The sequence below is a fragment of the Anser cygnoides genome, chromosome 3 (genome assembly GCF_040182565.1).
Source record: "Anser cygnoides isolate HZ-2024a breed goose chromosome 3, Taihu_goose_T2T_genome, whole genome shotgun sequence".
NCBI classification, from domain to species: Eukaryota; Metazoa; Chordata; class Aves; order Anseriformes; family Anatidae; genus Anser; species Anser cygnoides.
In genome coordinates, this window is record NC_089875.1 from 64,108,020 (window position 1) to 64,132,279 (window position 24,260).

The window sequence follows — 24,260 nt, forward strand, 5'->3', positions numbered from 1 at the left end:
TAGAAAAGGATTCATACTTCTCAGCAAATGCTTCTTTGAAGCTTTGCACTTTACCATAAAGCAATAAAACAATCACTTGTTTCATGGAAAGGATGGAAACAAGGATAAAAACTATAGAAGTATGTAAATACACGGATGCAATGTCAGAGGAAGATGAACAGGAATTACTTCAGTGAGATTCAGAAGACAGGAATGGAGACAAGAAGAGGAGGCAGCAAAAAGAAAGCAACTGTTCCATGTAATAAACACTTTTGTTTCAGATCTCTTACAACTCAAAGCATCATGCTTACTTACCTTTCACAGCGTGGTCCCATGTACCCAACTGGGCACTCATCGCATATTAATCCACGGCTTCGGTCAAAATGGCATGTCGGGCTAAAGCTGTATTGTTGATATTGGGCAAGAAGAGGGACAAGGAAGAAACATAAAGAAAAGATTGTCAGCAGCATAATTCTCGTACCACTTCAGAGATCGTTAATTTGCAAAACAGTGCCCAGGAAAAGTGATTCCAGTCTAGTATGTGGGGCTTAAGTTTGACTCCAGCAAATAAAATTTGGAATGACTCTGCTATTTCTGCAACACTGAATATAGAGTAACGGATGGCAGCATCCCAATAGCCTGTTATTATGGGACTTGAGCCTGCCAGTGAGTGGTCTGGATACCATTAAAAAGGCAGGAATGTACAGCTGTTTGTTTGTGCCCCTGAGGGCCTGGCAAAACAATCTATGCCCGAAATAAATCTTTCTGAAGGACAACTGATTTGAAAGCTCAGTTAACTTTGTGTATAAGGGACTGGGAAAGGAAACCAGTGAACAAGAAAGGGGAGGAGCAAAAAGGGAAATATCTGGCACAGCTTCCCAGCGAGTTCGTCTGAGTAAATCCAGTGCCAATGACCTGATGCACCAGGCCAGACCAGCACACTGAAGCTTACAAATATCCTGCAGAGTAGAGAGCTTTTCCTCTTTGCTGTGCCCTACTTATTTATATATAATATATATTTAAAATATTATTATTATTTTATAAATAGGGATAACATAGGCATTTGCAAGCATCCCCTTGCTGTGACCTTGTTTAACTCCAAACTGTGCTCCTTTGCTTTTTAGCATTTTGCTTTCTACAATCCTTTTCCCTTAACACAATTCTGTGAGGAAACCTCCTGACACTTCAAAAGACACTGCACAGAAGAGGCAACCTGCTCTTCTATCATTCTGAAGTTATCATTAAAGACAGACAAATATGAGCACCTTTACAGGGCTTCATTTAAATAATGGCAATCAATTCTGGTCAACCAAATAGAAAAAGAAAAGAAAGGGAGCAGGTGCGTAGTGGAGTGACTATTCAGAAGAGGAAAACAAAGCACCTATCTGAAAAGAAGACACTAAAATTATCTTTTGTAACCTAGGAAAATAGTAATCGGGAAGGAGTATAATTGCTCTAACAAAGACATCAGTACGAAGTTATATTCAGGGTAAAAGATCATGCTACAATACTAAAGAATAGACATCATCTGACCCTGAATAATTTAAATCAAGATATACAATGAAAGATTCTGGAAAATAATAGGCATGGGGAGGCCAGAAGAGCTTAATTAGGATCATGTAACGTGATTACCTGCTGGTGACTGGATTCTGCTACTCAGGAGTCATCCATCCTATGATCTGACCTCAGTTATACTTTCTTCTGCTTCTATTATAGAATAGTTCCGTTTATAAATACCCCAATCTCTCATAAGGCAAGCTATCCCATAGAGATAAGAAATCAATAAGAAAAATGTGGGCAGGTCACGTCCAGTAAACATAGTAAGGTATTGGGATTATCCTCTTTCCCATATGGGTTATATTTGTGTTATTTTCAATTAAGAACAGATTCAGGAATGTCTGAAGAGCCAATTGAAAAAATAATAAGTGTTCATTCTATTTTTATATAGAAATGAAAGCAATTTTAAACCAAGGTACACATTATCCATTAATTTAATCAGCAGCACCTGACTTTTCAAATAGGACCCTGCTTGCCAGTCCCAACCTTGCTCTTTCATAAGAACTACATGGGAAAATTTTATGGAGATGGTATCACAGCTCATTATAGCTTTGCACAAGACTGGCTGTTCCACAGATCCATTGAGAGCTCTGAAATCAACTACATAAATGGCATAGATAATAATAACTAAGTACTTATTATCACTAAGCAATGATGATTAATACCAGAATTTCCACATTTTAAGGGTTATGTTCCTATTGTCAATCCACATCTGAACATATCTGAACACTAAGCATTAATATACTGAGAAATTCCCATTCGCATACTATAGAGAAAATACGTGATAGCAAGGTGAAAAAAGGAGAATTTATCTTCCTGATTTAGAATCTCATTACTTCCTACTAATAAATACTCATTACTCACTATAAATAAGCAGTGTGTATTTTTCTGTTAAAACAAGTTTCAAAAAAATCTTAGTCCCTCTTGATTCATCATTGCTCTTTCCATAGTTTTACCTAAAGTAACAATAGGAATATCAGTTAGGACACAGGACAGGTGTTAATAGGCAGCATGGGTATATATATATGATGGGTCTATGTTGGGAGACAGCTTACTAAAGGCTTACATTTATGTTCTAGTAACCACCTTTTTGGAACAATTATGTTAGTGATTTTTAGTTAATTCTCCAACGAAATATTAACATTGTGAGAACAACCGAATTTCCTAGTTCACACATCACAATTTTACTCATTCTCTTCCTGGGCCGAGTGAGATATAGCCTATCTCCCATTTCCAGTGATATAACATTCCTGTCAGGGTCTTCATTACACATATTAAATTTATAGCCACTTCAAAAAAAATAGTAAATATCCCAGATACCTATATTTGGTAGGAAGAATTATATAGTAGTATGCCCGATAATTTCTATGAAAAAAAATCACATTATTTGAAACGCCATAAAAATTGAAAATGTTAGAACAGTTTGTAAGAGTGATGAATTAATCAGAAGGGAAAAGAAATCAAGTGTGCATTAAATATGCTAATTATAATATGGATATTGTTCTCATTTGCATCATATAAGTACAGATATGAAGATATATGCGAAAAGAAGAAAATACTGTCCAGGATCTAGAAAACAAGCTTAGAAATTTTAATTTTAGTTTACTGATTTTGCCCAGAGTTGCTTTCTGACATATGGGAAGTCACTTATCACTGCTATACTTTTGAATGCAGTTTCATGATTGGCTTCAGTGATTGTATGTATGGAAACTGCTGCCATTAGAAAACAAGAGAGGGAATAAGCAGCAGTTAAATCAGCTTAAGTAAACTACAGAACAACACAATCACCACCACATTTGTAAAATGGATAGAACAGTGCTCCTCCACCTTATGTGGTAGCACTGCAGAGAAAAAGACACGGACAGGTGCTGTGAATAAAGTGAATGGAACCACTACAAACTTCATGAAGGTATAAGACATTGTTATAAAAGACAGCACTAGCTTATTTATATATGTCAGAGGTTCATTTTATGGACAATATTCTCGGTGCACCAGATGTCTATTGTTAAGTATAAAGTTCTACAGATGCCCTGTCATTCCATGTTAGGAATTAAATAATACATGAATTAGAATCTATGGGCAGATATAAATTTGTAAGTATTTAGTACAGAAATTAATAACTTGATAGGTTGTTAAGAAATAGCATGACATACACTATATCTGCACAGTGATATGAGCTTGGTGGAAATTTATTGATTTTTCATGTGAAATAATTTGTGTTGTTTACTTATATTATTCCTAGCACACCAAGCACGCTGCCTTATAACAGTAAGGTAGAAAAAGGACTATTTTAACAGTCTTCAGAAAACATTTTAAGTATTTAATAAATTTGTTTATGAGGAGGAAAAATAAAAGCAAATTCTATAACTGTAAAGTCACAAGTGCTTAAGCTTTACAGTAAGAGTTCTACAAAGCCTGTGGATGTTGTTCACAGATTTGCTGTTGTCCATTCCAGAAATAAGAAGCCACTGTATCCATCTTAGAAATATGAAGCTATCGTACAGTTCTAATACAGGGCTAAACTTTGTAGAGTTCAGGAATCCCACAGTTTCACAGTTCAAGAACATTTATATACCGTTTTTTTTTTGTACCTGTGCTTTTCAAGAAATCTAAATATTAAAGAGGGAACTCTCTAGTTCAGTTTCAAAAAGGAAAGGAAAGCAGACAACTCTGATGAATACATAACAGAGGTCTCCAGACATTTTACCAATAAAAACCTGAATTCAATCTATTTGACTTGATTTGTTGCACATCTGTACAAGATATAAAAGTGATATTGTTTTTCCTGCTTTGTCAGTACAGCATTATCAAACAATAGGGAGAGGATTAACTAACTATGCAAGGAAATTCTAAAATGTGAAAGCAACGAGGACATCAGAGGAGCCACACCTGAGCAACAGACATAAACCGAAGAAGATCTAATAAAAGCAGCTGTAGGGATCCCATCTTACACACCCCTAAAACTCCTGCCCATAAGTGGTCATATTATTCCTTCCCTGATCAGTAAAATTTTAACATGACACAATGCAATTGTATGCAATAGAGTTAGCCTGAGCTACTGAAGATTAAAAATTGGTTCAGCTGTGCCTCTGGCTGGCATGCTGCCATTCAGATGATGCTCTCTTCTTTACTTGCATCTCACAGAGCCCTGTCTCTGTGAGGTGTGGTAGCCACACATTTTTTCCTGTAAACTTTAAGAAAAGCTCTGAAACACTGGGTTTCACTGGCAGAATCTGACTTCTGTCTCAGAAGCATAGGGTGAAATAAAAGATGCAGGGCTGAAGGGAAGAAGAAAAAAAAAAAGTGATCAGGTGGATACATCAGCTCTTATGACCACTTAAACTTTTAAAGTGTTTGTGAAGTGCTTGGGGTGGGGCAGCCTCTGTGCATAGACTATTATCTTTCAGCACAATCATACAATCCTTCTGAAACACATATGGACTAAAAATGATTATTATTATTATTACTATTTTTTTTTCAAAAGGAAGTCACAACCAATTTACGGTTGGCACTTGGAAAGTGTTACAATTTCAAACATGTCAGGAGCATACTTAACAGTTCCTGATCTTCCTGTAGAATTATTTGAAGTATTCCAGCTCTTCTGTGTAGTCTGGGTATGATCTACTTGCACCAGGGCTGGATACCATAAAGCCATGTTGGATGGCATAAAACCAAATGGCCTAAATCAAATGGCCACATATAATTTCAAATTTTTGTGTAATGTACAAGAAAAGCTGACCAGAGAAGATCTAGAACAGTTTTCCTTAGTTACACTGCATCGAATGATTTTGATATTGTTATTTTCCAGATACTGAGTGGGACAAAACTAGTTTAAAAACATTCAAGACACTTGGTATAATATATCTGATATTTCTCACAAAACTATAAGCAGTAAGAAGCACAAATTTTTGTAATGAAGGAAATTTCTTCTTAGAGTTTTGATTCATATTTCACTATTATTTTTACTTAATAAAACAAATCTACAGTGATTATTCTCAGATAAGTTGACAAAATATTGTGACTACCAAAATCTAAGGCTGAATTCAGGCTACAAATGAATCAACATTATAACAGAAGCACAGAATGGTTTGAGTTGGAAGGGACTTTAAAGACTGCCCAGTTCCAAACCCCCTGCCATGGGCAGAGGACACCTCCCACCAGACCAGGTTGCCCAAAGCCCCATCCAGCCTGGCCTTGAACACCTCCAGGGATGGGGCATCCACAGCTTCTCCAGGCAACCTGTGCCAGTGCCTCTCCACCCTCACAGTGAAGAATTTATTCCTTATATCCCATCTAAACCTACTCTCTTTAAGTTTCAAATCATTACTCCTTGTCCTATCCCTACACTCCCTGACAAAGAGCCCCCTTTAGGCACTGGAAGGCTGCTATGAGGTCTCCCTGTAGCTTTCTGTTCTCTCGGCTGAACAACCCCAACTCCCTCAGCCTGTCTTCACAGGAGAGGTCCTCTAGCCATTTGATCACCTTGTAGCCTTCCTCTGGACTTGTTCTAATACTTCTATGTCTTTCTTGTCTGGGGGACCCAGAGCTGAACACAGTATTCCAGGTGGGGACTCTCAAGAGCAGAGCAGAGGGGAAGAATCACCTCCATCAACCACACTTTGATGCAGCCTAGGATGTGATTGGCTTTATCAGTCAACATTATCACTGAATGTTGACTAGAAGAAACGAAAAATTATAAGCAGAAAAAATAACAGTCTTATCTGATAAACATAAAGTGATTTTTAAATCAATTATGTAAAAAAAAAAATCTTAAATCAAATCTGTAAATTCAACTTTAAAACTAGAAAAAAATACTTTGTAAAGGAGGACAGAAAATCAAACACTCATTTTTCATTCAAAGGAAAAGGCAGTTATCCAGAATTTTAGGTTGTTCTTCCTAGCCTACTCTTGTCTGACTTTAGTCTCATTCTTTGCCTCCATGAAAACTGAACGCTCTATACAATTGTAAAATGAGAATAAAAGCTTATATTACAGAATACATTTTTTGGTTAAAACACAAACAACCTGTAATGTACATAAAATAGTATAAATTTAAAATTTATACAATTTACTAAGTGAAATAGCGTAATACATGATAAATATATATCTTACTTGTTAGAAGGTATATTTAGTGGGCAAGCACACAGCTGACAGTCTTCAGCTGTCCCTTTAGTAGGATCACCATAGAAACCAGGAAGACATCTATCACAATACGAACCACCTGTGTTGTGTTTGCAGTCCTGAATAGAAGATGAAAAGTACAAATTCACAATTAGAGAACATTCACAATTAGACAAAGACCTTGAAGGTCATTTATCTAACCTATCTTCTCAACTGGATTGTAAGAAGTCTGCAAGGTATGTTCTGATTTTCTGTTGTTAGTTGAGAACCAGTTCTAGAGACTAGCTATAACAATTAGTGCTGTACACACATTGGGTATTTATGCTCTCTTAGATAAGTTTTCTGTAAAACATAAAGAAATGTTCCAATGTACAACTGCCAAGTATTGTTTTAGCTTGCTTAAATAAAAGCAGCATTCAGAGAATCACAAAACAGGTTTAGTATTGCAGTCTTGAAACAGCCTTATTTTTTTTGACAAACAGTTTTCAGATGCTGACCTCAGAATTACAGCTTAGAAGATATGCTTTATAAAAAATAGATTATTATATTTCACATTTAAGTGCATTAACTCATCTTAAAAGGTATATGGGTAGCAGCATATTAAATATACTTGAGTAGCATACTAAATATACTAAATGTGAAGAGTAGTAAAGCCTTAACTGTTTAATTAATACTTGTTTGCTAGCAAACAATCCAGACTCTATTTTATGGTAGAAACAAGGACAAGTATACTGTTTATAGGGCCTTACTCATCAGTAGCTTTTCCTGCATGTGATTGGCCTTCATAATACAAGACAGTTTGAGAGAGATATGAAACATCCAATGCCTAAAAGTGGCAGCAGTAGGTCTCTATGTCTGTATATAGCCTTTGACGTGATCTCAAATTAAATGATTTTTTTTTTTTGGCAGAATGGGAAGTGGTCCTCTGAGAACAGGCTTCCCATGCTGACTTCTAACAACAGCTGCTTCGTAAATTTTAAAGAAAACTTATCCCTTCTACTATTCTTCTTCACCACATAGGATTAAAAATCCTAAATAATTTGGCAGAATACATCACAGGCTCAGTAAATTAGTTCTCTGGCTTATTTTTTTTTTTTTTTCTTCTCTCCACATTTTAGCACACTGGATTATTACTTTGAATGTTATTTGCTACAAGATGGCCAAGTGCAGCCCTTACGAAGCATGAAAACAGAGAAAGAAGCAGAAACGTTTTTGACTGTTAAATTACATCTTGATGTGCTTGGGTATAAATTGAAAAGGCATGTGACAACTCAAAAAGGCCAACATGAAAGCCATGAAATAGATTTTTATTTAATGGGGAATGTTCTGATCTGATTTAGATAATGCATAAGGCTCCAGATCAATTGAAGAATTTCTGTTTCACCCTAAATATTTCCCTAAGATGCTCCTTTAGCATTCTTGACTTTTGTTAATGTGTAAATATTTCCAAACTCATGATCTTATTAAAGCAATTTTAAAGTATTCTTCAAAATGTTTTTATAGTTTACAGTAAGTCATGTATATGGTACTGATTGACATTTAACAGCATTACCACCTGAAATACATAATATATCCTCAATAAAGGATAAATAATGGCACTACTCTAAGGAACACTGGTTTGTTTATTCTTTCTGTCTTTTTCTTTCTTTCTGCTGGATTTTCCAGGATTACAATGAAGTTCTTTGCATTGTGCTCTGCAGAGCTGGTGCCATACATTTGGGTAGCTGAATAAGCCCAAAATCATTTTCAGTCATAAGCACACTGGAGTCAGAAGTATCTGTCTCCAGAAATGCTGTTTACTTCTAAAGGGTGCATTCTTATTGCTTGTGTGTATACAATCAACATATCTTTGAAATGAAAGCATTAGTCACCATATTAAGTTTTCACATATTTGGTAGATTGTCTGTTAATACCAACTATTGAGACCCCCTAGTCAAACAAAATTATGGCTTTAGTACCTTCAGGTGGGCTAAATTCTACTTCATTAGGTCATTTAAGTCTACTTGATTGTTACTTCAAGTGCGAATATTCAAAAAGAATCTACAGGCCATAATTAAAAAGGAACTAGGAACATTAAGATACGCTTTTAAAAGATGTGACAAAAATAATTTCAATGTTACAAAAGAAAAACCCTTTACAATTCAACTTTTTTAAAGCATTATGTCAAATTATTTGTACTTTTCCTGAAAAATAATGGATTCTTCTTCTGTGTTAAGTTTAGATTTAAATGCCCTCGGAAATATCTTTATGCAGTTCATATTCTTGAAAAACATTTATGTCAAAGATGCTATTAAAGTGAGGGGAGCTAACACGCTATTTTAAAGCTTACAGATTGGTATTTGCAGCTGCTTCTTTTTTAAGTTAAAAAAAAAATAATACACAAACACACAACAAAAACCCTTCCATTTTCTGAGAAAGCAATTCACATTGCAAAGAGCTGACCTTCTTCTCTTTGAAAAATTTTCTAAAAATATAACTCTAGTACATTTCCATGTACTAATTCTCCTTAATCCAGTTCTATATATCTACTTATTTCTTAACTGTAACTCTAAATTAAAAAAAAAAAATTAAAAAGGAACAAAACACTCATATAGTGCCAAAATCTGTGCATATGTTGTACTGTGTATATGTTAGAGCTGGGCTGAGAAATAACCATCTTGTGTGGTCCTACTTTTCTGCCTGAGCCGGTCTCAATTTTACTGGACAAAGAACAAGAATTATATAGTACATGGATGTGACATACTTTGCCTGTTCCTTTCAGTGATGCATTGAATTTTATGTTCACTTGCCAAATTTCTAGATCACTTTAAGTACGGAAATAGTTGAATTATTAGCCCTTCTGAAGACATTATCAATACTCATGAAAAACTTGTTTTCTTGATATCAGTTGGTTGAATCTCAATTTGAAACATGCAAAATATACAGCCGTGGTTTTAAGCATGATCCAGTTTGAGTAATATCTAATTACACTGAGATTATTTCCTTAAAAGGTGCTTAAGCCTGTGAAGTCTTAATTTCATGTTTGTATGAACATTCATATTTTTTTGTGTGTCATGAGACTGGCTGTAAAGAAGATTATGATCAACTGTCCTTAACTTGCGCAGTACATTATATACATGTTCCCTTGGAAATACAGTTGGTTCTAACACATTGATTCATTGGTTTTGGTAAAATCAATCCTCTGTTCCATAGACCCTTAGATTTTTATGACCAAGAACTAGTTTATTCTCATATGTTTATGTCATCGAATTACAGTGACTAGATCTCAAGTTACTTTGAATGCATAAATTTTCTGGACCTATTTCATATCCAAATACCAACAAACTTCACTTAGACAACCTGAGAATAGAACACTTAGACAAACTTAGAATAAACCAGACTGTGAATTTTATTTTCTTTAAAAAACTTATGCATGAATCAGACCTTCTTGCCTAAAGATTTTATTACTGGTGTCCTGGAGTGCATTTTTCACCACTTCCTATTGAGCTGGCTCTCCCAGTTTGGAAGAAACCAAGTGGACATCTGTGCACCCCGTGTCACGGAACCCTACATTCACTGAAAACCTCCTCTGCTTACCTGGGTCTGCATATGAAAGTATGAATATATAGAGAAACATTCTAAATAGAAGGCTAGTGATAAAATTAAAACTTTAATCAATGAGTATGACAGAGTCCAACACAGTGCTTTGGCGTGTTGCTGCCCTATCTCAGGTTATATCTATCATGGATATCAGGGAAGATACTAGTTAAAGAAAATGAAAACATATGCCTATGTGCCTATTTTGGTATATTTCCTAGTCATCTAGACCAGAAAATTTTATTCTCTCTTTGAGAGCATGAACGTGTTCTTCTAGCATTTTCAAACCACTGTAATGTTTAGATTTTATGACCAATTCCCTTTTCTGGTGTTAACAAATGCAATCAAGAGCAATGCACAGGCTTTATATTTTCACCTGTGGTATATCCTGTACTGCATTTAGCTGAGGATCCATCATTATGTTACTGTGTAAATGAAAATGTCGCTCCTGTGATGAAAACTGTCAAAAGCACATGTCAAATACTTCTGACGCGGGCCTCCATCTACATGCTACATGCTGTTTATACACAAAGAAAGAAAATACAAAATGGATGCAACTGGAACTGCCCTCTTAGCAATTTCAGCACCTCTTTAAGGGGAGGAAAGATCTGTTTTTTCTGGGCTTACTAGTGGGAAAGTAACATGTTGCCATGAATGAAATGTTGAAATGTTTTTGCTGTTCACAAGGATTAGATTTAACCAGCCTCCTATAGCTGCCATAAATGTGTGCATGTAAAATTACAAAAGAGTATTTCTGTATGCTAGAACTTGCCCTATGTACCAAAGCAGTTATGTATTATCACAATGGTAACGAGAATGATATATCATACATCTCTCTATATGGCTGCTGTGGGGATCAAAGGGCTTTGCAGGTTACTGCAAGATAGGCATTAAAATAAGCTTTTTATACAGACCTATGTCGAAGCAGATGATTTAAGCTTTTATCATGAGTCAAAAACATATTTCAGCTGCTTTTCAACTACATTTCAAAGCTGAGGAAGAGTAAAAAAGTATCATATCAGTAAATTAGGTGCCTAAATTGTCTGTTGTATTACTGGAAAAACACCATGAATAATAATAAGGAGGCCAAAAGGCTGTGTAAACCTCAATAGAAAGAATGCCTTTGATGTGAAACATTTCTCTTTTTCAGCATTCAGACTTCTCTCTTTTTCACTTCAAAAGGCTTATGATCCAAATTGAATAGCAGCATTTAATAGCCTGCATGGATACTAACCAATCTAACTTCATTTACAGTGTTTTCAAAGTAAGCTGCAAGAAAACCCAGAACTAGTTTTAAGCTCCCTGTGCTCCTGTTCTTTACAGGATGATCTAGTATAAGCTCAGGCAGAACATAAGAAATACAGAATGCTTGATAACACACATAGATTAAAGTACATTTTTCAGCAGGTTATTTTCCTCTTCCATCTCAGTGCTGTTGTGAATGCACCAGCACTCTTTGAAACATCGAAAGGGGGAGCTCTACTATCTCAGTCAGTAGTAGTTAACAGCAGCTGAAAAGTGCAAAAGCACCACAGTATGCAACTCTACAGCCTTCTTTCACATCCGGACTGGTGTTAGAGAGAAAAATATATAGAGAGAACTTGTGTAAGGGCTAAAACTTGAAGGCACAGAAGCAAGCGATCTCAGAATTCCATCTGACTACACACCACTAAGCAAAACAGTCAACAGTTACAATATGTCTTAAACAGGATTCTCCCTCTCCTTTCTTTTCTGTTAACTGATTTTATCCCACACTGATGTTATAGACATCAGAGCTGGAGGCTACAGTAATTACATTAATGTAATAAATTCTATCTTTGTCAAGAAACACAAATCCCTATTACCCTAGTGATGGTAAATATTTTCATTGCATATAAGTGAAGGATTCAAAACATGACTGTCATGTCATACACATTTTTTGTCCTAGGCACTTCTTTAAGGCTTACAGTATAATTAAATTGAGAATCATTTTTAGCTTCTATTCATGAAAAAGCAATTTGAAGAATTCACTGATCCAGACATTAAAGATGTCTTGTTTTGTACAGCAATGCAATTAAACATCTTGTATGGGGAAAACAGGAAGACCAGCAATAATTCTAAATGCCAAATTACATTGAAAAAAGCCTGAATTTTCATTTTGGACATTTCCCAGCTGCTTTTTCTTAAGGAAATAAAAGGGAACATTTAGAAACATGCAGAATACCAAGTCTGCTTGAAATTCTGTGGGGAAATGAGAGTATGATACCCCACTAAACTGGCAAGAGCTCAAATTGTGTTTCTGCAAGACTAATGAAATGAGAAGTGTTGTTTCAAGCTTCATGCCATATCAGACAATGTAAAACTAAAATGCCCTTGAGTTAATCAGAACAGTCTATTCAGCATAATTCCCCAATTCCAAAAGGCTACTGAATGGGCTGGAAATAGTGGTGTACTGGTATATTTGCTGTGGATAATATCACAGATTTAATTGCTGAATTATTAGGTAACTCCTAATAAAATCTCCATATCCTATAAGAAAAATAAGTTGATTTACCCAAATGATATACTTTTATTATTTTATTTTATTATTTTAATATATTTTTATAATTTATTTTTAATATATTTTAATATATTTTATAATTTATAATATATTATTTTATAATTTATAATATATTATTTTAAATATATTTTTACAATTTATTAAGTATTTCTTCAAGGTTACTAGGAATTTAGATGAAGGAAGCCATAAACAATATCTCCATATCATACTAGAAAAGAATTTACTAAGTTATCTGCTACATTCTATAAAATGTAATGTAAAACACTGCAGAAGACAGGAGGGGGAGAAAATTCTTGCATGGAAGAATATGGACACATTTGTTGTTTTCTACATGCCATATACTATTGATTCTATTTCAAAACATAAATCATATGTAAATAAAAAACTGTATTTTGTTTAATTGTAGAAGAAACCATATCTTGGCATAAGGGGATCCTTAAGTTCAGCAACAGTTCAACATTAAGATCTCTGTTTTTTTCTCCTCAACTATTCCAGGTCTCAGAGGTGGCTAATTCAATTGCACTTCCATACTGAAATTATGTTGATCATGTTCATTAGGTTTCCCTTATAGCGACACTTACCAGGCATTCCCCTGTGATATCATCACACATTTCTGCATGACCAAAGCATGTACATGGTGCACAGACTCCACCAAAAATTGTGCCATTCACACGCCTGTGTCGAGGCCAACAATACTGCAAGGGAGATAACACATTAGGTAAACAGTTAAACAACTTGTTTGAATGGAGAAAAGAATGGGATTTTGTAAAATATAGTTGTATTTGATACATGCGCACAAAAATACGTGCTTGTCAAATGAATAAGAAACACCAACATTTCTCTAGAAATCTGTTCTTCCTGGTGCTGTGGCTTTGCACTGACCTTAGCATTATTTGTAGGTGTGAGATTAGAGGAAGCCTTAACTTGATTATTCTTCTGAAATGGTAAAATAAAGCAGAGGAATGAAGAACTGAAATATGACAGCATCAAAGCAAGAGGTACCGACTGAAAACAAAAGCCAGAAGGCAAAATATTGAAGGAGAGAGAAGGAGAAAAGAAAACCCCAAAACAACAAAAAAAACTTTTCTGAGCAGCTCAGCTGCAAAGAGCAATTAAAACACCATTTAGTCTTTTCTGTTTGGAGTCTAATAAAAAGCTACACTGAAATAAAGCACAGGCTAAAAACAAAGCTACCCTTTTATTTACAAATTGTGTTTCTTAAATATAAAGTACAATCATTTCCCTTTAAGAAGGTGAGCTTTATTTTTATTTTTTATTTTTTTTAATGTTAAATTCAAATCAGTATCAAATCCATGGATAGTTTTTTCTTAGGAAAGGTGACATCATACAACGGTGATTTATCAGTGAAAATTCAGCTATTCCATTTCTTCCTAACACAATGTCAGGTAGCAGTCTTCCTTACTATATATGTCACAAATGGCTTTATAGTTTTTGCAAACTATTTTTCCTCAATAAGACTACTCATGTGATACAAGGATTTTGCATAACGGAAAAAAGTGCATGATATAGTGTTGACCTTCAGAAGAAATTTAAAGAAATTTAAAGAAATTTAAAATTTTATCTGCTTTACCTAAGCTCATGTAATTATGTGTACAGTTCTCAGACATACTAGCAAAAACATAACAAATTTATTTTAACAGAATCTTGTAGAAAATGAGTTCAAAAATTGTGCAATGGAACAATATCAAAAGAGACAGCATATTTTAAACAGTATTGGTTGTTTTTCGAAGACTGATCATGCCAAAACATTCATATCAAGAAAATAAGGAAATAATGGTTGTCTTTAGTGCTGCAGCAACTATGCCAGATACCACAATATTATAACACAGGAAACAAAGACATATATTACATTTTAAGAAGAGAAGATGAAAATGAAAACCTGCATAAAATCAATAAAAATAAAACTGTGCTAGACTGAAACTGGAACAACCAAAGTGGTGGCAAAGGACAACAGTGTTCAGAAGAAAAAAAAATATACAGTATTCTAAATAATCCCACATCTTCAGTTTATCATTGCATATTCTCAGCTGCTAGTTTCCCTGCAAATCTAAAACTTTGCCTTTTTTTTTTTTGTTTGTCTTTGTTATAAAAAGCAAGCCATCTACTCAGAACACAAAAATATTTCCACATTTTCATCTATCAAGCGTAACTGTTGCACATATATGTTGAACCTCAGCTACAAAAGACTCATGAGAAATTAATTCAGTGAATAAAGGCATGGAAATGAAAAATTTTAACTGTCTTGCTATCCTAAAATAGGACAGCTTTGTCAAATGGCATTTCTGAACTGTTCAAAAGCGCTCTGAAATTCAGTAAGTGTGCTTAGGCAAAAGTCTATCACATCTTTTTGGTCTTCATTCTTGGGAAGAAACCCAACATAGGGAGGTAGGGAATACAATTTGTTTAGTTCAATAGGTCTGCAATAGCAAGCAGTCAGGGCAGGCACTGAAGAGTGTCCATACTCACCACTGCAGAGACTTTGAAGTTGCAACTACATATGTTCTTTCTATTTGGGTATATGATCTTAAACACGTATCACATTTTAGGAACTGTTTTGAATTGGACAGAAGGCTTAGCATGAAATCAAAAAATCATAGAATCATTTAGTTTGGAAAACTAAATCTTAAAATCATCAAGTCCAACACAATGTCAGACAGAAAATTTCAGCAACACGAGGTCAGGAATTCTACCCATGCCCTACAGCTTCTACAGCAAAAGTAGACACTGAAACATCTGCAGACAGAGCCTTTCATTTGTTTTCTTGCAAATCACAGCTAAGTCTTAACTGAGGTGAAAAATGGACAAGTCCAAAAAAAAGTGTGAAGCACAATGACTGTGTCCAGCTTTTTATCTCAAATAACTAAACAGACAATCGTTAGACTTCAAATTGATTTCTCAGCCACAGTAGGCAATATTCTCTTATTTTTTTCCTGTCTGTACCACTGTGGAAGTGTTAGGAATATCCATTAATTGCTTCCGGTCTTCTTTCTAGATTAGTTTATCTAGCCCCAGCAAGAAGCAAACGCATTTGGCATAAAACTACACTCTAGGCCTTAAATATCACATATAAGCATTGAAGATTTTAAAGAAAAAGAGAGTTGACAAGCAAATGCCTAGAGTGCCTGTGTAAATGGCATACCGTTTGTAGTTTTGTGAAGCAGAGCATCTTGGTGTTTGAAGCTATTTCCTCAAAGGCAGATCTTTTGAAGATTATCCAAGCTATTCACATATGAGCTAGTTAATCTTATGTGTACTTGTATGAACATACTGTGTGCCAGCTAATGTATCTGTGGGAAAGTGTGCATTTTCTGAGTATGTGTATATGTTATTATCTGTAATGGGACCAAACTAATGGGAAACAATCCTCATGGGAACACACACATAATCCTCAAAGACTCCAAAGTCCTGGGAAAAAAAATGAGGCAACTCAACTGCATTACCTCAGGTAATTTGTTCCAGCTTTGTTGTGCACAGAACGCATTAACTGCCATTCTCCTAATTTTAGGAGAATCAATTGGCTGAAGTCCAATTGATTCAGCTGAATTCACTGAAATGCGAATACTGTTCGCACTTCCTTTTGTTAAGAGAAATATATTCTTTTCATAACCACAGAGGTGTAAAACTCCAGATTCCAAATATTATCAAATGTAATGAACTACTACCTAGAAATAAAGGTAACTAGACAAGCTATACCAAATTTGTAACAGGAATGGACAGTTCTCTTATTACTTTATATCAACACAGCGATACTGGTTGCTTATAATTATCACAGTTTAACACAATTGATCTAGTCTGCATCATGATACTCACCTCACATGAGGTACCGTCATACCCTGGGGGACAGTCACATAACTCCACTGCAGATGCCACCTTTCTCCCAGCTGAAGAGTGGTCAGCAGCTTCAATGCTAACACCATCTAGTCTGGATGTAACAGAAATTAAACTGTTAACACAGAGAATTAGGCAGAAATATATGTGTACCTGTATGCAGCAGTGTATACTGACATTGTTTAGCTTGCTTGCTTTTTTTCTGTTTAAAAATAAGGAGGTTTTCATAGTCATCTATTTCTTCCTGAACTACATCTGTAGGCTTGTTACTATTTTTGTCCATCATGTGAGGGAGACTATGGTCAGACATACATTGATAAAAATAGATAAAAATTTCTCACAGCACTGTATCAGGAGAAGGAAGGTTATTCCTGTCCAGCAAGCCGCATGTTCCAACTTGCATTACAGCTGTATATAGAGAGAACTTGACACCAAGCAATGTGTTCAAAATTTATAAACCACTACTCCCGCTTTCTAAAATATTACATTACTTATCTTTGGTTATCAGATATTTTTATTCTGGAGAGCTGGCCTCTGTAAAAAAGATTTCATCTCTGTCCATAAGGGTCTAAGTGTTATGTACATGGAAGAAAACCTTCTACCATATATATTAGTTTTCCCAATGACAGAGAAGAGACGGATGGAAAGATTTCTGCTTAATGTACCATCAAGAATCAGAGGACAAAAAGAAAAATTATTTATCTTCAAATTTTTATAGCCTAACAAGGATATCACCAGTACTTATGGTAGTAGCAATTAGTCCTAAAACTCGTAACTTCCATCATATAACTTTAGGGAAAGGAAGATGGGAAAAGCAAGCCAAAAATTAAAAAAAAAAAAAAAAAAATTGCTCTAAAAAAGAAATTCTAGAATTCTCTCCCCTTGTTTAGACAAAAAGTAAACATGAAATTTATTAAAACCAAACAAAAATTGAAGTATTATTAGAGACAAAAAAAAAAAAAAAGATAAGCTTACAGGTAATATGAGTCAGCAATGAGTGAGCTATGAGCCAGCAACATGCCCTTGTGGCCAAGAAGGCCAACGGCATCCTGGGGTGCATTAGGAAGAGTGTTGCCAGCAGGTTGAGCGAGGCGATCCTCCCCCTCCGCCCACACCTGGAGTATTGTGTCCAGTTCTGGGCTCCCCAGTGCAAGAGGGACATGTATCTACTGGAGCGAGTCCAGTGGAGAGCTACTAAGATGATGAGGGGACAGGAGCATCTGTCACACGAGAAGAGGCTGAGAGAGGTGGGCCTGTTCAGCCTGGACAGGAGAAGGCTGAGAGGGGATCTCATCAATGTGTATAAATATCTGAAGGGAGGGTGTCAGAAGGATGGGGCCAGACTCTTTCCAGTGGTGCCCAGCAACAGTACAAGAGGCAACAGGCACAAACTGAAGCACAGGAGGTTCCAGCTGAATATGAGGAAACACTTCTTTACTGTGAGGGTGACAGAGTACTGACACAGGTTGCCCAGAGAGGTTGTGGAGTCTCCTTCTCTGGAGATATTGAAAACCTGCCTGGATGCCATCTTGCGCAACGTGCTCTGGGTGATCCTGCTTGGCAGGGGGATTGGACCAGATATCTCCAGAGGTCCCTTCAAACCCCAGACATTCTGTGATACTGTAATATGCAAGCCAGATGTAGTTTACCTCAACTAACTCAACATCTAAGGAAACAAATCGGTTTTGAAGATTTAATTCGTATAAGAATTCAGAAGGAACACTAGGGGATTATGACAATCATTTGACATTTTCACTCACCAATCTTAATGGAATGTTTGATTACTAGAGCTTCCTGAAAAGCTTCTTCTGAAGTCTCTTTCTGCAGAAAATACCTTTCTATCATGACATGCATTTTGTTAAAAACTAATCCATTTTCTTTGAAAAATGTAAAACAAACTATTTTTTTCCATACTAAGGCATTAATCTTTTGGCTGCCAAAAAAAGCTGAAAGTTGTTTGAATAACCTTGGCTAAGAAAACATCCAAGAATAATATTTTGTTGTTACTGTAGTGGGGGCAAAAAAGGTTAAGACAGGATATCTTCCTACTTGCCACGACTGGGTATACAACTGGGCTTTGGAGGGACTACCATTGAAGATTATGCCATTAGAAGCTTGAATCTAACCTCTTAATACTAGAACCTCTATAAAAGGCTCTTGAAACTATTTTGAGAGAATAATGCCTGTTCCTATCCAGATCTTCAGTAAGAGCTCTCTCACTTTTCAGTATTTCTCCTTCACTCCATTGCTGCATGCTTATTTTTCAATTGTCCTGGTGAGCTTTCCTTACAGTAAGTTAACACATCTCTAGGATATTAGATATCAATGGTGATTTTAAAAGAAAAAAAAACACTAATAATTTAAGGAGAAAAATATGTAAATGAAGAACCAAACAGCCAGTAAAAGGCCAAGTTTTACCTATCCTTTGAACTACAGCTACTAGTCCCTTTCAGCTAAGTAACGGATCTTGGAACAAAGAGAAGCATTTACACACAGAAACAATCCAACCAGTATTATCCCACATTTGTATTCACTGAATTGTTCCAATTTTCATTAGGTTCTGCTATTCACTAAATGGGATTTTAATGTGTTCAACAGCTTTTAGCATTAACAGTTACTCATTGAAGAAAGCTGCAGTGATTTTTTTTTCTCCCATTTTGATGTTGCAATTTCGATTCCTCGATGCCATTCTGCATTCATTAAAATACATAATGCTGGCAGTAATGGGGCACTAGATCCTGGAGATGCATGAACAATTTGAGATTTGACATCAAGACCAAATATTTAAGCTGACTGTTACTGTCAGCAGGCAACTGTTGACTTCTAAAAACAAACAAGATTAAAAGGGAAGGGGACGTTTCAGGCGGTATCAGCATAGTTTACTGTCTGCTATGCCAGGCATCTGAATCACATTAGCTACATAAGGCACATGAAGTACTGACCCAATCATTGCTCATTTGTCTTGAAGCCAATTCTGTATATGAAGGTAAACCCTCTGCCTTTCCTTCCCTCTTGCTGCTTGCATCTAGCACCAATTCTACACACAGCTGCAAACAACCCACTGTCTTCGGGACCACTTCTACCATAATTCCCAATGGCCATCAGAGCATCTACAATATTTAACATTATTGGCCACTTTGCATATTAAACCTAAAGAAACAGTGCTACTAAGCTTTCTTTGAAGCACAAACTAACAATATTACATTAAATAAAACAATACAAGAGATCTATCTTTTCCTGGCCTGTTGCTTCTACCACAGATGGACTCAATTGCAACAGTTTAGAAAATCTGTCAAGTTTGAGCAGGATTTCTCAATTTAAATCCAGAAACTGTAATCGCATTCAAATAGATTGCTACATTTCTGTGTTCACATTTTTTATCCTACTTGATCATCTAAATGAAAGCCTGCCCATTTGAGGAACCTGCCTAATTATGCCATAGAATGATAACAACATTCTAAGCTTAAAATGACCCACAAAATTTTCTCTAAACATGTTGAAGTCTAACTCACCACTACTGCACTAATATTGTTTAATAACTATTTGAAAACGCTAATATTTAGCTAATGTTTTTAGTGTGTTAAACTAAACAAGGATGAAAAGGATAATCTTTAAGTTAAAGCTCTTGCTAACTTGAGAAAACTCCATTGAATTCTCAGGTTTCTTCCTACAGAACTGCAAGAAAGTTGCTTAGTCTTACAGTGCCTCCATTCTGGTACAGAATTATAACAGCAGTGCTTATTCTAAGTACAGATTATAACAACACCCTTGGAAATCCTTACAAATATATGGATGCTTCATTATACATTTTGAAAACTTTCAGTATGTAAATGAACAGGTTGCTAAATAAAGCAATCTCAAATTAGTATATTGCATAGTTCTGCTGATGATTTGAAAAGGAAATTGTCATCCCTGAAGGATCTAATAACCCTGTAATATTTCTGTCTCTCTGCCAGACCTTCTTTATTCTCTCAGAGGAATATCCATCTGTCCACCAGACATACCTGTTTAAAAAAAAAAAAAAAAAAAAAAAAGGGAAAAAAACTGTTCATATCATCTTATCTACTGAAGTTTAGTTCTACCTTATTTCTTTGGCAAAAATGTCTTCCTTTGAAGCCCGTCAACAGTAGTCATTAATGAGCCTAAAATATCGCAAAGAATTTTCTCTTCATAGAGTCTGGACAGTAATCCCAAACCCTGTAGTACTAAGGGGACAGAATAGTGAGAAAACAGTTGTTTTTCATGATCTTAGAGATATCAGCATATCTTTTTGCCTGGTATGTTTTAGCATGAGTTAAAATCAAACAGACAATAAAAAAATCAGTGCTGGGACATACCCTGAAGATCAGTAATATGCCTACAAAAACAAATCCGAAATTGTGCTGGATGACAGTAGGTGCTGTTGCTGCTATATTATGTGACTTAGAGCATGCACTGTTCTACGATTTAACTCCTCCCAGTAAATCCCACCCTGATTGGATTCCTCCAGTGAAATCAAAGATGAAAAATCCAATTCATTTCATTGTGACTAGAATTTCATGCCCTATCTTTTGTCCCACTTAACTGCAATGAGCACACCCTGACAGCAATCAATAAAATGTGTTTAGAGCAAACTGTTTTCAGAATCTTCTGGATATGCTGATGGTAATCAATGTAATACAGTTACCATTGCATTCTTCTCTGATAAAAAAACATCGGATTGGGGACTGCTAGAGATTATCAATAATGTAAAACCACTTCTAATAAACAAGGTACTCCTCAAAATTCTTCTTCAGTACTTTCTCCAACCCCTTTTTAAATCATTGTCTTTAAGGGACCAGCATTCCTAACCGTAATGTCACTACATCTAGAAGATGGTGGCCACTAACCTGCAAAGCATAAATTATATGTAAGTCCCAGAGCTCATCATATGAAGAATATTTCCAAGACATGCTTTTGGAAGGTTACCTATATGACATTCCAAAGGCTGAGTATGAACTTTTTCGACTGTCCTTGAACACCATGGTGGGGAAGTTCTGTGATATGGATACAAGGGATTGCAAGAGTTTGGGCTAATGACCAAATGAGCAAATTAGGAATCAGTTTGGCTCAAATTCAAGATACCCATGATTCACAAATTTATTTACAGAGATGTAATGCACAATAATAAACCACAGAAAGAGAAGGAGATTCGAAGAAACGTATTCTTTTTGCAGTGAAAAAAATATACACTGATAAAGTTCAAATCAGAAAACTGCGTGCTGTTAAGAAAAACTGTCTTTCAGTTTAGGATGTATTTTAATTACCTAAGTATTCAAACAATTGTTGGATTGCTTAAGAAATTTCACAGTAGCAAAAATGGTACATATACTTTCAACAAATAATCACTAAAGTGCTATGAACTCCCTCCATTCCAAATTGGCTCACACCACTGAATCAAGTGATGTCTATATTAGAGAACATTTCAGGTTTCATGACTTGTGAGTAGAAAGCCACTATGTAATCAATTCTGTTGCACATAATAAATAAATAAATAAATAAATAAATAAATAAATAAATAAACACCCACTGCCACCACCACCACCAACAAAAAAACCACCCACAACCATTCAACCATTATTTATGCCACTTAGCTATTAATGTATAGATAAGAGTGCAATTACACAGTATCATGACAGAGGCTGTTTTTTAGTCTACCTGGAGAATTTGCTTGTGCACTTGTGAGAATTTTAAATGTAATATGAGCTTCATAGGTTCAACCATGCTGCAGCCACTAAGATAGAACTGCGTCATCTCATATAACATCTTTCATTTTATCAAAAGGCTCAGAAGAGTTCATATGAAATCATGGTTCTAAGCAGTCCAAGCAGCAATCTGACATAAACCAAGGGAAAGACTTTGGGATTAGCCACTTCTGTGTGTGGTACTCGTTAAAAAGGAGAAAACTCCCCTCTAGCTGTTTTGTCAGTTTAGAGACTTGGAATATTCTCTGGTTCACTGTTAATGTGGCACTGTATGTTCAATAAATTGGGAAAATATATAATTTCTTAACTGAACATGTCATCACTGCATTACATAATTTACCATATATATGGGAATTACAGTTTTCACAAAATAATCATATTTATGGAACTGTCTGTCATTCATGTATTAACAGTCCATCTGATTTCATTCTCTTGCTAGGCTTATTCTTCCTGTTGCCTCCTCGCCTCCTCCCTATCCAAAATGAAAAAAAAAAATCTTCTTGAACATGTAAATAAATGTTATTAATCTCATGATAATAAATTAAAGGCTGTTTTAAATTACATCAACTTGGTTCTCTGAAGAGAGGAAACTAGTGTTTTGAGAAGCTGCCTGTAACAAATTGACACGTTTCCCACATTTACCTGTAGATGGCATTCATCCCATAGCTGTATGTGGCTCTTATGAGGATCCTCTTCACGTTTGCAAGGATAGTCATGAACTCCCTCCTGCTGACTGGCACATCAGTGCCATGCACAAAGAAAGATTCTGGTTTCAGCACAATTTCTTCAGTGTGCACTTCAGAAGGCTGCAGGCGAATCCCCTCTTTTGGAGTGCTGATTCTCAAGTCACGTCCCTAGACAGAGCCATAAGAGAGAGATTTACATACGAAAAAAAATGTTAGAAAAAAATCTCTATTACTGCAGCCAGCTGGGGTACAGGATTTATCAAACAATATATTTTAAAAGAATAATAAATATCGGGAATAATTTTCATCTTTCATAAACTGAAATGGGCTTGCCAGATAAAGTAGAAAGTCAATGCAAATTCATACAACCCTGAGCAGCACAGAACGGGTATGCTGAAAGAATAGGAAAGGATTAACTCAGCCAACCACAAAGGATATTGTTTTATAAGCTATTGCAATATTGTTGGATGGTCCTTTAGATGCAGGAGATTTTAGTTCTCTGAACCATGATGATTTTCTGATACTAAAAATTAGCTGAAGATACGTGCACCCTACAGTTTTGTGTTCTCAGCCAGGCTTCACATTGAACATCTGAAGAAGCAGTCAATTTTCTTCCTTTTTTTATTTTTATTTTTATTTTGGTGGCTGAAAATATAATCACTTTACCTCTATGATGACATCAGATTGGACCATCAATTGAGCTCTCTCTTCTTGTTTTGTGAAGTCATAGGAGACTGTAAATTTCAGAAGTCCTCCAGCAGCTGTCACCTGTGGAGAAAAAAAAATACAGGAAAAATGCAATTAAGTAAAATTTAAAAGGTTTTAACTGTTCAGGGGCAATTTCCTCCGGTGACAGCATTTCCAGGAAATAGACATTTAGTGTTGCAAAACCGTATGCAGATACCTGGGGATTACAGTCCTATGGACCATTCCCTTCTTGTTCAAGTGTCTAGAAATCATGCTCAGTCAGTTTTCTTCTGTGCCTACTGAAGGCTGTAAGTTCCCCAGGCACACAGACTAACAAAGTAATCAGAAACAGCCCTGAAATCTATGCAAATTTCCACTTGATACTGACATTAGGTTTTCAGTGCAATTCAGCTATATGGTTCTCATTTAGGCTGAGGCGCTACATCAGCAACCTGAGCAACCTTTAAAAGATTCAATAACTTTAATATTGTTGATGGGCTAAACTACCAAAAAAAAAAAAAAAAGACGGGTGATGTTTTTCTT

General features: G+C 35.6%; 1 protein-coding gene across 1 annotated transcript in view; it reads right to left on the minus strand.

Annotated features, from left to right (window-relative positions):
* Positions 1–24,260, minus strand: part of LAMA2 (laminin subunit alpha 2) — a 380,764-nt gene that overhangs the window by 149,981 nt on the left and 206,523 nt on the right. The window contains exons 13-18 of the mRNA XM_066993195.1: positions 23,697–23,798; positions 22,987–23,198; positions 16,604–16,715; positions 13,354–13,467; positions 6,649–6,776; positions 295–381 (exon numbers count right to left, since the gene is read on the minus strand). Coding sequence (XP_066849296.1) covers positions 295–381; positions 6,649–6,776; positions 13,354–13,467; positions 16,604–16,715; positions 22,987–23,198; positions 23,697–23,798 — 755 coding nt within the window. The remainder of the gene's footprint in view (positions 1–294; positions 382–6,648; positions 6,777–13,353; positions 13,468–16,603; positions 16,716–22,986; positions 23,199–23,696; positions 23,799–24,260) is intronic.